At 40.4% G+C, this 17,488-nt stretch overlaps 1 protein-coding gene across 3 annotated transcripts in view; it reads right to left on the reverse strand.

Moving 5' to 3' along the window:
• hoatz (HOATZ cilia and flagella associated protein) overlaps positions 1-17,488 on the reverse strand; it is a 90,761-nt gene that overhangs the window by 23,229 nt on the left and 50,044 nt on the right. For 2 of the 3 annotated variants that reach the window (XM_059956998.1, XM_059956999.1), the window contains exon 5: positions 13,680-13,732. In XM_059956998.1, the coding sequence (XP_059812981.1) occupies positions 13,680-13,732 (53 nt within the window). Of the gene's footprint in view, positions 1-2,593; positions 3,163-13,679; positions 13,733-17,488 lie in introns of those variants that run through there. The other variant, XM_059957001.1, reaches the window with a different exon arrangement.

Raw genomic sequence — 17,488 nt, forward strand, 5'->3', positions numbered from 1 at the left:
ATCACATTGAAGGATGCCATCTCCTTGCTGTAACCTGATTGATGTGCTCCTATTTTTTTTTTTGAAAACTTTTTTTATTGCATTTTTAAGTAGTTACAAAATGAAGTATGAAAAAAAATGTATATAACCCTTCCCCCCTCCCCTTAACCCCTCCCCCCTAACTGCCCTATAGAAAAAAAAGAGAAAGAGAAAAAAAAAGAAAGAAAGATTGCCTGGTTGTTGGAAGATCTCCACATGCTCCATGGAATTCGTAATAACTTTAATATGTATATTTATTTCCTTCCCCAAATAACCAATTGTTTCATCTTCAGAGCATCTATAGATTTGACCCTATCTTTTGTAAATAAGGGTTCCAAATTTTCAGAAATGTTTCATATTTATCTCTTAAATTATAAGTAATTTTTTCTAATGGAATACAACCATAGATTTCTTTCTTCCAAGAGTCTATACTTAAATATGTATCCGATTTCCAAGTAACTGCAATAGCTTTTTTGGCTACTGCCAGTGCAATTTTTATAAATTCTTTCTGGTATTTATTTAGTTTGAGTTTCGGTTTTATCCTTTCAATATCACCTAATAAGAGTAATATTGGATTATGAGGAAATTGTGTTCCTGTAATTTGTTCCAGTAAAAGTCTTAAATTTGTCCAAAATGGTTGAATTTTAGAACAAGACCATGTAGAATGTAAAAAAGTACCAGTTTCCTGGTTACATCGGAAACACTGATCCGATAAGTTTGGATTTAATTTATTTATTTTTTGTGGTGTAATATATAATTGATGTAGAAAATTATACTGCACTAATCTTAACCGAACATTTATTGTATTTGTCATACTATCAAGACATAGTCTTGACCAATTTGTTTCTTCAATTTTAATATTCAAATCACTTTCCCATTTTTGTCTTGACTTATGGACTCCTTGTTTAATTGCCTGTTTTTGAATCAAATTATACATACAAGATATAATTTTTTTAATATTTCCTTTTTGAATTAGAATTTCTATGTGCTCCTATTTTTGAGTGATTAACAATGGTTGTAGGTTGCACCCAAAAGCTCAAAATGTTAATAGTAATGGAGAAAATGCTTCATGTGTGACTCAAGCTGTTCATGGTCTAACCTGTACAAACTACTTCTATGTAAGATTTGTACACGAAAAGTTGCATAACCTGACCTGACTTATTTTATTTAGAGATACAGCACGGAACAGGCCCGTCTGGCCCAATGAGCTGTGCCACCCAACAACCCACCTATTTAACACTAGCCAGATCACAGGACAATTTACAATGACCAATTAACCTACATCTATGGACTGTGGGAGGAAACTGGAGCACCTGGAAGAAACCCACATGGTCAGGGGAAGAACCTCCAAACTCCTTACAGACAGCACCGAAATTGAACTCCGAACTCTGAGCTGTAATAGCATCGCACTAACCACTGCACTACCATGATGCCCTAGACCGGGGGTCGACAACCCGCGGCTCCGGAGCCACATGTGGCTCTTTTACGTCTGTGCTGCGGCTCCCTGTTGCTTTGGGAAATAATTGGTCAGTATTTAATTAAAATGTATTTTATGTTAGTTTGTTAGTTTTTGAAATGTAATTCTAAATTTGAAGATTATGGTGATCTTGTACAATCTAAATAAGATGTTGTGGCGACCCATTTCCTGACACATCCGAACCGGCTCACAATTAGCCAGCGTTCAGGCTAAGGGAGATAGCCTACGGGGGTTTGTGAGTACGTGCCTTTTGCAGCATCCGCGCCCATGGGGGGCGGGTTGAGGGAGGCTTAAAAGCAAGGCTGTTTAGTTCGAATAAAGCTATCTTTGACTGCAGTTTACTGACTGCGTGTAGCACACCGCTACAACGTGTTTTTATCGCTGGCTGTCCAGAGGGGAGGTGCTGAAACGCTTTGTCGCGTGTCTGGAAGAAGTGGAAACTTTCCTGGGCAGCAAAGGGCTCACCTTTCCTGAGCTGGAACAGCCAGAGTGGCTGGAAAAGCTACACTTCATGGTAGACATGACAGCGCACCTGAACATGCTGAACACAGCTCTTCAGGGGTAAGGACGTACAGCCCTGCACATGTTGGAGGATGTTTTGGCATTCGAGCGCAAGTTGACAGTGCTTGCCAGAGGTTTACAGAAAGGCACATTGTCTCACTTCCCCAATTTGAGAGAGTTCAAACAAGGTCACGACATGATAAATTCGGAGTATTTACATTCTGCAATCATCGCAATGCAAACATCGTTTGGGAAACGCTTCTGTGAGTTCAGAGAGGAAAAAAACACATTATCCTTCCCGGACACTCCCCTAAGCATCGATCCATCCCTACTGAATACGACTGCATTGTCAGGTGTGAGTCAACCTGACCAAGTATGATAAATATTTTAATTGCCTATTATTTTACATATATTCATATGTTTTCATTGTTCAGTGAAATAGTCCTTTTATTTTTCAGGTTGACAGCTGGCTGACGTTATTTTTGGTTTGCTGCTGGCGGCAAATTTAAGTTTGGCGTTTTTCATAAATACAAGAAGGACTCAAATAGACGTTGAGTATTTTACTTCAAAGTAACCTTCAACCCAACGTCTTTTTTTTGGAGTTCAAAATGATTTTGTTGCATGCAGAAATGTAATTTCGTTTTCTCTGCAGGAGTTCATCAATTTCATAAATGCAACACATTATAGTTTGTTTATACATAGCATAAAGGCAAAACAAAATGTTGTATGCAGTGTTATTTCATTTTAAATGTCAAACAGGTTTTGCGGCTCCCAGTGTTTTCTTTTCTGTGGGAAACGGGTCCAAGTGGCTCTTTCAGTGGTAAAGGTTGCTGACCCCTGCCCTAGACTGCTGTGGTGATTTCTCTTGGAACAGTAAGCTCAAAATAAATCATATCAGTTGCTCAGACATGAGTATCTCTGCAGGTTTGTACTAGCTAGGCACTGAAGAGAGAAGTTATCAAATTAGAAAAGGTACAACAGAGACAACTAAAAAGCCAAATTAGTTACAGTTTAAGGAAACAACAGTTTATTAACTTGAAGTAAGTTGTTCATTTTTCCTTGAGTTATCTCTGTCTCCAGAAGATTTTCTTAACATTCAGTCTAACTGCCTCAGAGCTTGGTAAGTCTCCTGAGCCTCATTACTGAAATCTGGGCAGGCAGGCTCTCTGGAAGTAAACAGATGGTTAGTAAATCAGTTGAGCACCGAACTGTTCCCTGTCTAGGCCTACTGTCTGTCTAACATGCAGTTCTATACCTTTGACCCCTCATACTGATATTAGGAAATATGAGTATATACAGTATTATGTGTGACACAGTTCAAAATTGAAAACTTTTCAATAGACAATAGGTGCAGGAGTAGGCCCTTTGGCCCTTCGAGCCAGCACCCCCATTCAATGTGATCATTGGCTGACCATCCATAATCAGTACCCCATTCCTGCCTTCTCCCCATATCCCTTGACTCCACTATCTTTAAGAGCTCTATCTAACTCTTTCTTGAAAGTATCCAAAGAATTGGCCTCCACTGCCTTCTGAGGCAGAGCATTCCATAGATCCTCTGAGTGAAAAGGTTTTCCCTCAACTTCGTTCTAAATGGCCTACCCCTTATTCTTAAACTGTAGCCTCTGGTTCTGGACTCCTCCAACATCGGGAACATGTTTCCTGCCTCTAGCGTGTCCAATCCCTTAATAATTGTACATGTTTCAATCAGATCCCCTCTCATCCTTCTAAATTCCGGTGTATACAAGCCCAGTTGCTCCAATCTTTCAACATATGACAGTCCCACCATCCCAGGAATTAACCTCGTGAACCTAAGCTGCACTCCCTCAATAGAAAGAATGTCCTTCCTCAAATTTGGAGACCAAAACTGAACACAATACTCCAGGTGTGGTCTCACCAGGGCCCTGTACAACTGCAGAAGGACCTATTTGCTCCTAAACTCAACTCCCCTTGTTATGAAGGCCAACATGCCATTAGCTTTCTTCACTGCCTGCTGTACCTGCATGCTTACTTTCAGTGACTGATGTACAAGAACACCTAGATCTCATTGTACTTCCCCTTTTCCTAACTTGACACCATTCAGATAGTAATCTGCCTTCCTGTTCTTGTCATCAAAGTGAATAACCTCACATTTATCCACATTAAATTGCAAGTGCCATGCATCTGCCCCCTCACCCAACCTGTCCAAGTCACCCTGCATTCTCCTAACATCCTCCTCATATTTCACACTGCCACCCAGTTTTGTGTCATCTGCAAATTTGCTAATTTCCAACAAATCATTGTAGAAATTGAAAGAAAGATAGACATCCTTGTAGGCCTGCAAAACCACAATATGTCAATAGTCCTCTTCACCAGATTTGGAATTTCACGTCACACAACTTACTTTATCTTGAAATACTTTTTTTAGATTGTAAAGAGTCTTTGGGTTATGAGATATAAATTCCCTCTTTGGGTGAAATAGGGGTAAGAAGATTAGAATTACTAATTACCTTGTCCAAATGAATATTTTTCACATATGAACTGAGTCAGTAGGTATCAACAAGCTGCTTACCCATGACTGTCACATCAACATTCAGCTGAACACAGAGTTGTGAGTGGACGTTTCTCCTTTATTGGGTATGCATAGACTAACTGGGATGCCTAGCTTATTAGAACATAGTGCAGGGGTTATGCAGCATCTTTTGGAGGAAAAATTGTTGATGTTTCAGATTGAGACCTTGCATCAAGACTGTGAGTGCAGAGAGAAGGTAGCTGGTATAAAGAGGAGAGGAGGAGGGGTGAGACAGGAGCCAGTAGATGATAGGTAGATTGAGGAGGGGTGAAGGATAACTGACAGATAGAGAGAGGTAGGAGGAGAAGATCTGTTGATAGAGGCAGCTCGATTGTAGATGATATGAACATAGCATAGTCTACAACCCAATGGTATGAACACTGAATTTTCCAATTTCAGATCATCTTTACTTCCTCCATTTCTCCCTCTCCCTCTGTCTCCCTCCTTTTGACCCAACTCCAGTCCATTTTTGGACAACGTACACAAACTGCTGGAGGAATTCCCATCACAATTTTGTCTTCTTCCTGATTCCATTCACCTCCTCCCTACACATTTTAACCACTGGATTCCGGTGCCTATCTAGTTCTATCTGCCTTCATCACTTACTCAATAGCTCCAATTTTCACCAGATTCTAGCACCGATGGCCTTTGTTGCACGTATAAAAGGACAGGAGGATGAATACAGGGCCCTGGTGGAGGACTTTGTCAAACAAAACATCTGTAGCTCAACATCAGTAAGAAAAAGGAGATGGCAATGGACTTTAGGAAGATTACGCCTGCACTGCTCCCTGTTACTATTCAATCAGAATTAGAATCAGAATCAGGTTTATTATCACTGGCATGTGACGTGAAATTTGTTAACTTAGCAGCAGCAGTTCAATGCAGTACATAATCTAGCAGAGAGAGAAATAATAAATAAAATAAAACATAATAAACAAACAAGTAAATTAATTACGTATATTGAATATATTTTAAAAGATGTGCAAAAACAGAAATACTGTATATTAAAAAAAGTGAGGTAGTGTTCAAAGCTTCAATGTCCATTTAGGAATTGGATGGCAGAGGGGGAGAACCTGTTCCTGAATCGCTGAGTGTGTGCATTCAGGCTTCTGTATCTCCCACCTGATGGTAACAGTGAGAAAAGGGCCCTTAATAATGGACACTGCTTTTCTGAGACACCACTCCCTAAAGATGTCCTGGGTACTTTGTAGGCTAATGCCCAAGATGGAGCTGACTAGATTTACAAACTTCTGTAGCTTCTTTCGGTCCTCTGCAGTAGCGCCCTGCCCCCCCCCCCCCCCCCAATACCAGACAGCGATGCAGACTGTTAGAATACTCTCCACGGTACAACTATAGAAGTTTTTGACTGTATTTGTTGACATGCTAAATCTCTTCAAACTCCTAATAAAGTATTGCCGCTGTCTTGCCTTCTTCTTTATGACTACATCGATATGTTGGGACCAGGTTAGGTCCTCAGAAATCTTGACACCCAGGAACTTGAAACTGCTCACTCTCTCCACTTCTGATCCCTCTATGAGGATTGTTATGTGCTCCTTCGTCTTACCCTTTCTGAAGTCCACAATCAGGTCTTTTGTCTTACTGACGTTGAGTGCCAGGTTGTTGCTGCAGCATCATTCCACTAGTTGGCATATCTCACTCCTGTACACCCTCTCATCACCACCTGAGATTCTACCAACAATGGCTGTGTCATCAGCAAATTTGTAAATGGTATTTGAGCTATGCCTAGCCACACAGCCATGTGTATATGGAGAGTAGAGCAGCGGGCTGAGCACGCACCCTTGAGGTGCACCAGTGTTGATCGTCAGTGAAGAAGGTATGTTATCACCAATCCACACAGACCGTGGTCTTTCAATTAGGAAGTCGAGGATCCAATTGGAGTGGGAGGTACAGAGGCCCAGGTTCTGCAACTTCTCAATCAGGATTGTGGGAATGATGGTATTAAATGCTGAGCTACAGTCGATGAACAGCATCCTGACATGGTTGTTTGTGTTGTCTAGGTGGTCTAAAGCCATGTGGAGAGCCATTGAGACTGTGTCTGCTGTCAACCTAATGTGGCAATAGGCAAATTGCAATGGGTCCAGGTCCTTGCTGAGGTAGGAGTTCAGTCTAGTCATCACCAACCTCTCAAAGCATTTCATCACTGTGAGTGTTAATGGGTGTTAGTCGTTAAGGCAGCTCACATTATTCTTCTTCGGCACTGGTATAATTGTTGCCTTTTTTGAAGCAAGTGGGAACTTCTGCCCATAGCAGTGAGAGGTTGAAAATGTCCTTGAATACTCCCGCTAGTTGGTTGGCACAGGTTTTCAGAGCCTTACCAAGTACTCCATCGTGACCTTCTGCCTTGCGGGGGTTCACTCTCTATAAAGACAGCCTAACATCAGCCTCTGAGACAGAGGTCACAGGGTCATCAGGTGCAGCAGGGATCTTCACAGCTGTAGTTGTGTTCTTCCTTTCAAAGTGTGCATAGTAGGCATTGAGTTCATCTGATAGTGAAGCTTCACTGCCATTCATACTATACGGTTTCGCTTTGTAGGAAGTAATGTCTTGTAGACCCTGCCAGAGTTGTGAGGACGTGGATGTGGTGAGGACCTACACATACATGGAGGTCCATCTGGATGACAGACTTGAGTGGAGTACCAACACAGAGGCTGTGTATAAGAAGGGCCAGAGTCACCTCTAATTCCTGAGGAGACTGGGGTCCTTTGGAATATGCAGGCCTCTCCTTCATATGTTCCACCTGTCTGTTACCGCTAGTACAATTTTCTATGCGGTGGTGTGCTGGGGCAATGGCATCAACACGGGTGATGCCAACAGGCTCAATACACTGATTAGGAAGATTGGCTCTGTTATAGGAGTCAAACTGGACACACTGGAGGCTGTGATAGAACAAAGGACCCTACGGAAAATCCTGGCAATTCTGGACAATGTTTCTCACCCTCTGCATGCCACCTTGGCTGAACAGAGGAGCACTTTTAGTAGTAGATTAAGACGACTGCACTACCCCAAAGAACGCTATATGAGGTCATTCTTGCCCTCGGCCATTAGGCTCCATAATGAGCCAACCTTTAGCCGAGGAAGTGATGACCCGCTTTTGTTAGACTGTTTGAGGTAATTTATTTTTATTCTTTATTACTTCTCTTCTAATATTTATATATTTGTATACAGTCGGCCCTCCTTATCCGTGGGTGATTGGTTCTGGGACCCCCCGTGGATACCAAAAAATGCAGATGCTCAAGTGCCTTATTTAACCTGTCTCAGTGTGGTGGTCTTTAGGACCCAGCGGAACCCCGAACTTCATTTAACGTCTCAGTGCGGTGGACATTAGGACCTGGCGGTGCAGCTCTGAATCCGCGGTGTTTCTGTCCACAAAAATAATCACAATCACGATTGAAAATAAGGTGGAAGTAATAAAGCCATTGGAAAGAGGTGAAGCGCCATCGGTCATTTGAAAAGCATTAGGCTACAGTCGGTCAACGATTGGAACAATTTTGATGGAGAATGTGAAAGGCCCTGTCCCAATGAAAGCTACAATTACTACTAAGCAATGCAGTGGTTTAATTATTGAAATACATATGTTTCTTAAGTGTTTTATATGCATAGAAAGGTAAAATATGTACTATATACTAAGAAAAACGTTTGACTAACTGACGCTAAATAATACCGGATGTTCCTGTTCCGACTTCAAATCCAACTTAAAGACGGATTCAGGAATGGAACTCCTTCATAATCCGGGGACTGCCTGTACTTCTAAGTAATTTCTTGATTATTTTTAATACCTAATACAATGTAAATACTATGTAAATAGTTGTTATACTGTATTGTTTAGGGAATAATGACAAGAAAAAATAGTCTGTACATGCTCAAACAACGAGCGCTGGAGAGAGAACTTCCAGGTTTTCCCGATCTGCGGTTGGTTGAATCCGTGCATGCGGAATCCGTGAATAAGGAGGGCCGACTGTATCTGTGCACTTGTAATGCTACTGCGACACTGTAATTTTCTTTGGGATCAATAAAATGTCTATCTATCTTTTGTTGCTGCTTATCACCCCCAGCCTGTCTCCAGCTTCACCCTTCTCTCCCATCACCTGACTCCATTTTTTTCTTCATCTGCTTCCACCTGTCACCCACCTGCCTCTGTTTCCCAATTCCACCCCTCCCTCTCCCCTATCTGGCTCTATCTGACAGTCATCTTTCATCCCTCCTTGGTCCATCTGTCACCTACCTCATCCCTTCCCTCATTTCTTTACACTGGCCATCTGCCCTCTTCATTCACAGCCATGATGCAGGGTCTTGAACCAAAACATCAGCCATCATTTTGCCTCCACAGGTGCTGCTCAAGCTGCTGAGTTTCTCCAGATACCAGCACATGCAGTCTCCTGTCTAGAGTAGTGCCATTTTTTAAATAGCTTGTCTGGGTTGTTCATGCTTCAATTATAACACCTTCTTGGTTGTCTACTTTATATGGAATATTCACCCTTAAGCTACCGAGGGTTGTTTCAGCCATTTCAGTGATGACATTGTCAACGTCATTTTATTTTAATTCAGTTTATATGATGGCTGTTGCCTGCTGGGAGAATCCATAGCAAATACTACGGAATATCTCATCATGGATCATAGTGTTTTCACATTTGGATCATAGTAAAACTGCATCTACTCAAAGAATAATATGGGCACCATGGTAGCATGGTGGGTTGTTGGGCAGTGTGGCTCTGGGCTAGAAAGGCCCACTCCATGTTGTATCTATCAATAAATAAATAATGTGGGGGTATGGGGGAATGGAGAGATACAGCTAGCCAAAACAAACACATAGCCTTGCTTATTTATGACAAAGCACAATTCAACCTCTCTATGGAGCTACTGATCAATATATCTTAGCAAAGCTTGTTAAGTCATGTCAGATTCTGATTATGAGTGTTCCTGCTAAAAGCTGCAGGCCTTGATTGCCAATAGTGGGCCACAGATGCCAAACTGCAACAATGAATCACAATGAGGGGGCTTACCACTACCCTAAGGGCATCATACTGTCACTTCAATGTGATCTCTAATCCAGGGCCAGTGCAGTGTTGGTGAAAGATAAGCTGACATATTTAACGTTAAGATATAAAAGATAGTGAAATACAGTACTTTGCTCATAATCTGTTAGTGAGTCCTCACTTGAAAACAATTTTCCAATTAATCCATCCAAATCCTATTAGTTACAAAATGCTGATTCTAGTAAGTTCTCAATTTAGCCTTCATCATAAAAGATAATTTTGCACAATTCAGGAGGATCTGAAGACAATCCTGTTTTTCAGCGTACATAGAACTCCTGGGTGGGTGGGGTGGGGGGTGGCTTTTGTGGATAAGAATCTGCTGCAATTTTGTGTCCCACCTGTAAGTTATTCATGAAGTGCCTGGACTAAATTCAAAATTTACGATGGCTGTGCTAAATGTTAACACATTAATTTTTCAGTATGAGTCACTCTAGGCAAATCAAGAGCATCAACTGATTAGTTCTCTGCCCAGTGCAGAAAGTTTGAAGATAGGCATGGTTTTCCAAGTGGATATAGGAGGGAGATTGAAAGTCTGGCTGAGTGGTGCCACAACAACCACCTCTCACTCAAAGTTAGCAAGACCAAGGAGCTGATTATTGATTTTAGGAAGAGGAAGCCAGAGGTCCATGAGCCAGTCCTCATCAGAGGATCAAAGGTGGAGAAGGTCAGCAACTTTAAATTCCTTGGTGTTATTATTTTGGAGGACTTGTGCTGGGCCCAGTCACTGAACTGTTCCCACAACTAATGGACTCACTTTCAAGGACTATTATCTCATGTTCTCAATATTTATTGTGTATTTATTTATTATTATTATTATTATTATTATTTCTTCTTTCTTTTTGTATTTGCACAGGTTGTTGTCTTTTACACTCTGGTCAAACACCCAAGTTGGGTGGTCTTTCATTTGAGTCTGTTATGCTTATTTTTCTATTGATTTATTGAGTATGTCCATAAGAAAATGAATCTCAGGGTTGGGTATGGTGTCATATATGTACTTTGATAATAAATTTACCTTGAACTTTGATATTTCAACCGAGGTAAGCACAGGGAAATGAAAACAAATTTTATTTTGAATCATCCCAAAGTATACATTACTACATTTACCCACTTGGGTTTTGGAAGAAACTATAGCTATTAGGTACTTGTTTTGCTTTGATGAGTCTGCCTTTCCTCAATCTGAAGATGCATAATGGAGAGGGAATTGAGAATCCCAAAACTGCTCTTTCAGTGGGACTTGATGTAAATAGTATTGTTCATCTGAGACTCATTCTGTGGGAAATTGTTGAACTGAAAACATATTTACCATATTAATTAAATTAATGCAATGTTCAACGCTGATTAAAGAACATAGAACATAGAAATCTACAGCACATTACAGGCCCCTCAGCCCACAACACTGTGCTGACCATTTAACCTACTCTTGAAACTTCCTAGAATTTCCCAAGCACATAGCCCCTAGGGTTATGAATTTCTGAAACATTACGCAACTGTAGGTCTATAAAGCAATTCTGCCATTCTGCTTATGATACATCCTTCTGAAAAGGAGGAAGGAATTACATTATTAGCCCTTCTCAACCTCCAAACACGAAAGGATTAGGCAATCATAATTTTCCACTCTAATAGAAGGTCCTGAAGTGAGCTGGCCACTTTCTCTGGGGATCAAAGACAAGGCTGCCTGACCTCAGAAACCAGTACAAATACTGTAAGTGGATGGGCTGCTAACTTGATATTCCCAGATTAAAAGTTCAGTGTGACAGTTCAAAACTGTCATCTGAATGAAGTATCATAGCATAGAAAATCCTCAGCATCTTTAGATTGATAAAAGAGGACAGAAGAGTAATACACACAGAGGGAAATGTACATTATTATTGAGATGGCTATCTTCATGGTGACATAGAGTCAGAAATATGGGCAGGCATAGCAAAAAAGGGAAGTACATACAATTAAAGAGGGATGCTTGGAAAGTGAACCAGTAGCTGTGTGATATGCAATTCATTTTCAATGAAAATCAAAGCATTATGGAAGTCTGGAGAGACAATGACTGAAAGGTTGAAGTTGGCAGTTTTGTTCAAAGTTCCAGCTACACATGATACCTCAGCAAACATGGCTATATGATGGTCGTTAACACAGAACACACAATCTTCTTGTGACTGTGTTTTGGATTGTACTTCTGAACTTAAATTCCACTGGTTTAAAGAACCAAGTTTCAGATGTGAACAATGTGGAAACACTGCCACAGTGGTGCTAGAAAGTTTGTGAACCCTGTAGAATTCTCTCTATTTCTGCATAAATATGACCTAAAATGTGATCAGTTCTTCACGTAAGTCCTAAAATTAGATAAAGAGAACCCAATTAAATAGATAACACAAAAAACATTAGACATGTTCATTTATTTATTGAGAAAAATGATCCAATATTACATGTATTTATTGGAAAAAATATGTGAACCTCTGAGGTAATGCCTTCTACAAAAGCTATTTGGAGTCAGGTGTTCCAATCAATGAGATTGGAGCTGTGGGTTGTAGTGGTGTCCTGCCTTATAAAAAAGACACACAAAGTCAGGTTACTGACAGAGCCTGTTCTTCTCAAGAAAGATCTGTTAATGTGCACCATGCCTCGATCAAAACAACTTTCAGAGGACCTTGGAAGAAGAATTGTAGAGATGCATGAATTGTCTACAACTGAAGGAAACTCAGTGCTGTTGTGACTCTCCCTAGGAGTGACCATTCTGCAAAAATGACACCAAGAACACAACGTACAATGCTGAAGAAGGTGAAAAGGAATCTAAAGGTAACAGCAAAAGGCCTACAGAAATCTCTAGAACTTGCTAAAGTCTCTGTTCACGTGTCCACCATAAGAAAAACACTGAACAAGAATGGTGTTCATGGAAGGACACCACGAAGGAAACTACTGCTCTCCAAAAAAGCACAAAGAAAAGAAAATCTGCAGAAGCTGGAAGTCTGAGCAACACACACAAAATGCTGGAGGAATTTAGTAAGCCAGGGAGCATTCGGCCCAAAACATCAACTGCACTTTTTCCATAGATGCTGCCTGGCCTGCTGAGTTCCTCAAGCATTTTGTATATGTGTTGCTCTCCAAAAAAAATTGCTACATGTGTCAAGTTTACAAAAGGCCACCTGGATGTTCTACAATGCTTCTGGGACAATGTTCTGTGGACAGATGAGACTAAAGTTGAAATTCTTGGCAAAAGTGTATATTACTATGTTTGGAGAAAAAGGGGCACTGCACACCAACACCAAGACCTCATCCAACTGTGAAGTATGGTGGAAGGAGCATCATGGTTTAGGGCTGCTTTACTGCCTCAGGGCCTGCAGAGCTTGCAATCATTGAGGGAACGATGTATTCAAAATTGTATCAAGATGTTTTACAGGAGAATGTCAGGTTTGCAGTCCGTCACCTGAAGCTTAATAGAAGTTGGATAATGCAGCAAGACAATGATCCAAAACACAAGATTAAATCAACAAGAGAATGGTTTAAAAAGAAGAAAATTTGTGTTTTGGAATGGCCAAGTCAAAGTCCTGACCTTAATTCTATAGAAATGTAGCGGAAGGACCTGAAGCAAGCAGGTCATGCAAGGAAGCTCACCAACATCCCAGAGTGGAAGCAGTTTTGTAAGGAGGAATGGCCTAAAATTCCTCCAAGTTGATGCGCAGGACTGATCAACAGTTACCAAAAACATTTGGTTGAAGTTATTGCTCTGCAAGGGGGTCATGTCAGTGACTGAAAGCAAAGTTTCACATACTTTTCCCAACAAATATATGTAATATTGGATAATTTTTCTCAATAAATAATTGAACAAATATAATATTTTGTGTTACTTGTATAATTGGGCTTTTATCTAGTTTTAGGACAGTGAAGATTTGATAACATTTTATATTATATTTATGCAGAAATAGAGAATATTCTACAGGGTTCATAAACTTTCTAGCACCACTACACATTACATTTCTCAAGTAAAATGTAAAGTGAAAGGAAACGACAAAAGTATCTTATTTGTTCATAACATGACAGCATAACATTAATTAAATACTTATTTACTGTAACATCAACACACACTTACGGTAGTGCTTGCATGATTTTCTTTGGCTTGTATGGAAGAGCCAATTGTTCTTTCTATAAAAGAGAAAATTTAAATGATTTGAGTATTCATATTCAGCTTTTTAAAGAAATACTACTAAACTGATGCTTCATCAAAATGATGGGTAGGTATCTTCAAGGAGTCATATGGTATGGAAATTGGCCCTTCAGCCAATTGGCCCAGGCTTACGAAAATGCCGAGCCAAGCCAGTCCTATTTGCCATTGTTTAGCCTATAACCTTGTAGGCCACTTCCAATTCATGTACTTGTACAACTGTCTTTTAAAAGTTGTTACTGTATCTGACTCAACTACTTTCTCTAGCAGCTCATTCCATATACTGACCACTCCCTGGGTGAAAAAGTTGCTCTTTAAGTTCTACTAAACCTTCCACCTTGAACCTGTGCTTGCTAGTTTTTGATTCCTCAGCCCCGAGAAAAAGACTGAGTGCATACACTCCATCTATGCCCCCCTCAAGATTTTATGCACCACCATAAGATTATCTCTGAGCTTCTTACACTCCAAGAAATAAAATTCAACCTTCCAACCTCTCTCTCAAGTCCTGGCAACATCTTTGAAAATCATTTCTGAACTTTTTCCAGTTTAATACCATCTTTCCTATCGCAGGATCATCAAAACCTGAACATAATGTTTCAAATATAGCCTCACCAGCATCTTAGAACATAGAACATAGAACATAGGATAGTACAGCACATTACAGGCCCTTCGGCCCACAATATTGTGCCGACCCTCGAACCCTGCCTCCCATATAACCCCCCACCTTAAATTCCTCCATATACCTGTCTAGTAGACTCTTAAATTTCACTAGTGTATCTGCCTCCACCACTGACTCAGGCAGTGCATTCCATGCACCAACCACTCTCTGAGTGAAAAACCTTCCTCTAATATCTCCCTTGAACTTCCCTTCCCTTACCTTAAAGCCATGTCCTCTTGTACTGAGCAGTGGTGCCCTGGGGAAGAGGCACTGGCTGTCCAATCTGTCTATTCCTCTTAATATCTTGTACACTTCTATCATGTCTCCTCTCATCCTCCTTCTCTCCAAAGAGTAAAGCCCTAGCTCCCTTAATCTCTGATCATAATCCATACTTTCTAAAGCAGGCAGCATCTTGGTAAATCTCCTCTATACCCTTTCCAAAGCTTCCACATCCTTCCTATAGTGAGGTGACCAGAACTGGACACAGTACTCCAAGTGTGGCCTAACTAGAGTTTTATAGAGCTGCATCATTACATCGCGTCTCTTAAACTCTATCCCTCGACTTATGAAAGCTAACATCCCATAAGCTTTCTTAACTACCCTATCTACCTGTGAGGCAAATTTCAGGAATCTGTGGACATGTACCCCCAGATACCTCTGCTCCTCCACACTCCCAAGTATCCTGCCATTTACTTTGTACTCTGCCTTGGAGTTTGTCCTTCCAAAGTGTACCACCTCACACTTCTCCAGGTTGAACTCCATCTGCCACTTCTCAGCCCACTTCTGCATCCTATCAATGTCTCTCTGCAATCTTCGACAATCCCCTACACTATCTACAACACCACCAACCTTTGTGTCATCTGCAAACTTGCCAACCCACTCTTCTACCCCCACATCCAGGTCGTTAATAAAAATCACAAAAAGTAGAGGTCCCAGAACAGATCCTTGTGGGATACCACTAGTCACAACCCTCCAATCTGAATGTACTCCCTCCACCATGACCCTCTACCTTCTGCAGGCAAGCCAATTCTGAATCCATCTGGCCAAGCTTCCCTGGATCCCATGCCTTCTGACTTTCTGAATAAGCCTACCATGTGGAACCTTGTCAAATGCCTTACTAAAATCCTTGTACAACACTATACCCGAGGGAATTGGGAGAACATGACAATACGGGTCCTTAATATGTAGAAATGGAATGATGCGTCCTGATATGTGAAATTCAAGCTACAGGAGGTTGTGCCTCTATGTGGAAATAGACTATATTTCACCATTTACAGATACTGCTTAGTAAATGGGGTCTGAGTTATGAGATTTGTTGTACTTCAGATAAAAGTGCTTACTATTCTTAAGTACGTAGTTTATGGCCTCATGGGAAGCATATAAAATTATTGAAAACAGAGGTTGCCAGAAGTATTGTATGCTGTTCCCGATTGGGGACTTCAGAACTAGAACGAGGCTTCATTTTAGAATAACTAAAATGAGTAATTTCATCACTGAAATGGCTTTGAGTATTTGAAATTTTCTAACCCTGTGGCCTATGGATAAGTAGGCATTGAATATTGTTTCTGACCAAGATTGACAGATTTTGAGATAGTAAAGCCTGAACAGAAAGTTCGGGTGGTAGGTTAGTCATGTACCAAGGGGGTCAGAAAGAACAAAAATCCTGCTCTTGTTACTTTTAGCTTTTTTTTTAGATGACTCATAAAAAGCTGAATTGGGAATGTAATAGAAAGGTACTGGAAAATTTACATATATTTAGAAGTTTTCGAAAGTAAGGAGAGATCCAAAATAGTGCAGGGAAAAATCTGGCTCAGCTGGAGATGACTGCATGTATTGTGTCTGATTTTATATATATATATAGATAGTAGATAACAGCTGGTACAGCAAAGGGTAGAAGAGGGTAAAAGGGTCCATCTGCAAGAGAGCGTTCACAAAGGAAGTTAAAGTGAGGATAAAGATCTTCAAACAGGAGCACTAAGGTACAGAAAGCTACCGGAAGTTGGAAAATGTGTTGAGACTGCATGGGTAAGGTTGTTTTGGACTAGTGCTGAATGAAGTGGAGGAGACAGGGTGGGGTGGGGGGGGCATCCTAACAATAACAAAATGCTTTCATAAAAAATGCCTTAACACTAATAACGAGAATAAGAGAAAAGATGAAATTTTGCTTCAAAAGTATCTCCGTGTCTCAAGTTTACATCTGAAAAGTTTCCAGTTATATGCTCACAGGTGAACTCTACAGAATCTGTGGAATTCATTGCCTTAGACAACTGTGGAGGCCAAGTTATTACATAGATTTAAAGCAGAGGTTAAGCACTTGATTAGTAAGGACAACAAAACGTTATGGGATCAAGAGGGAAAATAACTCAGCCATGATTGAATGGCAGAGTAGACTTGATGGGCTGAATGGCTTAATTCTGCTCCTACATCTTATTGTCTCATAAAAACAGATGGACTGACAATCCAGTTAAAGCATTACAAAAAATTAATGTATTCACATGGCTACAAGGACTATGTTGACAATCACTGCAATCTATTCACACAGCAATGGCAATGTCATAGAGTTTTCAGAATATAATTACAGCCATATGACAATCTCCCCAAAATATTAGTACAGATTTAAGAAAGGTATGGAGTGTGCCCTCCTCTGTTTCCAACAAAATGGGTACTTCAAACATTTTCACAATTTCAGGGAGCTCAAATGTAATAAATATCTTCATGCCAGGGAATACTCTAAAGTGTGCACCCCAATGTTGTTGCAGCTATCTATACTCTATTATCTATACTCCAAAATACTTACTTGGTTATAGCAGTTATGTAACATGAAAATAAACTTATAAACATCACGGGCTGTAGATAGTAGACTTAGAGAGTTGTCGAGGCTGTGTGTCCTCATAAGTAATATTCCATTGCTAAGGAGCACCTTTGGATGAGAGGTAATTAAAATAGTCCATAGACTATAGTGTGAATGTTCAGCATTGCAGACATTTTTGCTGTAAGCAGCAGTAATGGGTACATATGAAATAAATGCAGATTGAAAAATCATATTTTTTAAGAAAGACAATTAACCATTTCTTCAAGA

This window comes from Hypanus sabinus, chromosome X2, assembly GCF_030144855.1.
Source record: "Hypanus sabinus isolate sHypSab1 chromosome X2, sHypSab1.hap1, whole genome shotgun sequence".
Classification (NCBI taxonomy): Eukaryota; Metazoa; Chordata; class Chondrichthyes; order Myliobatiformes; family Dasyatidae; genus Hypanus; species Hypanus sabinus.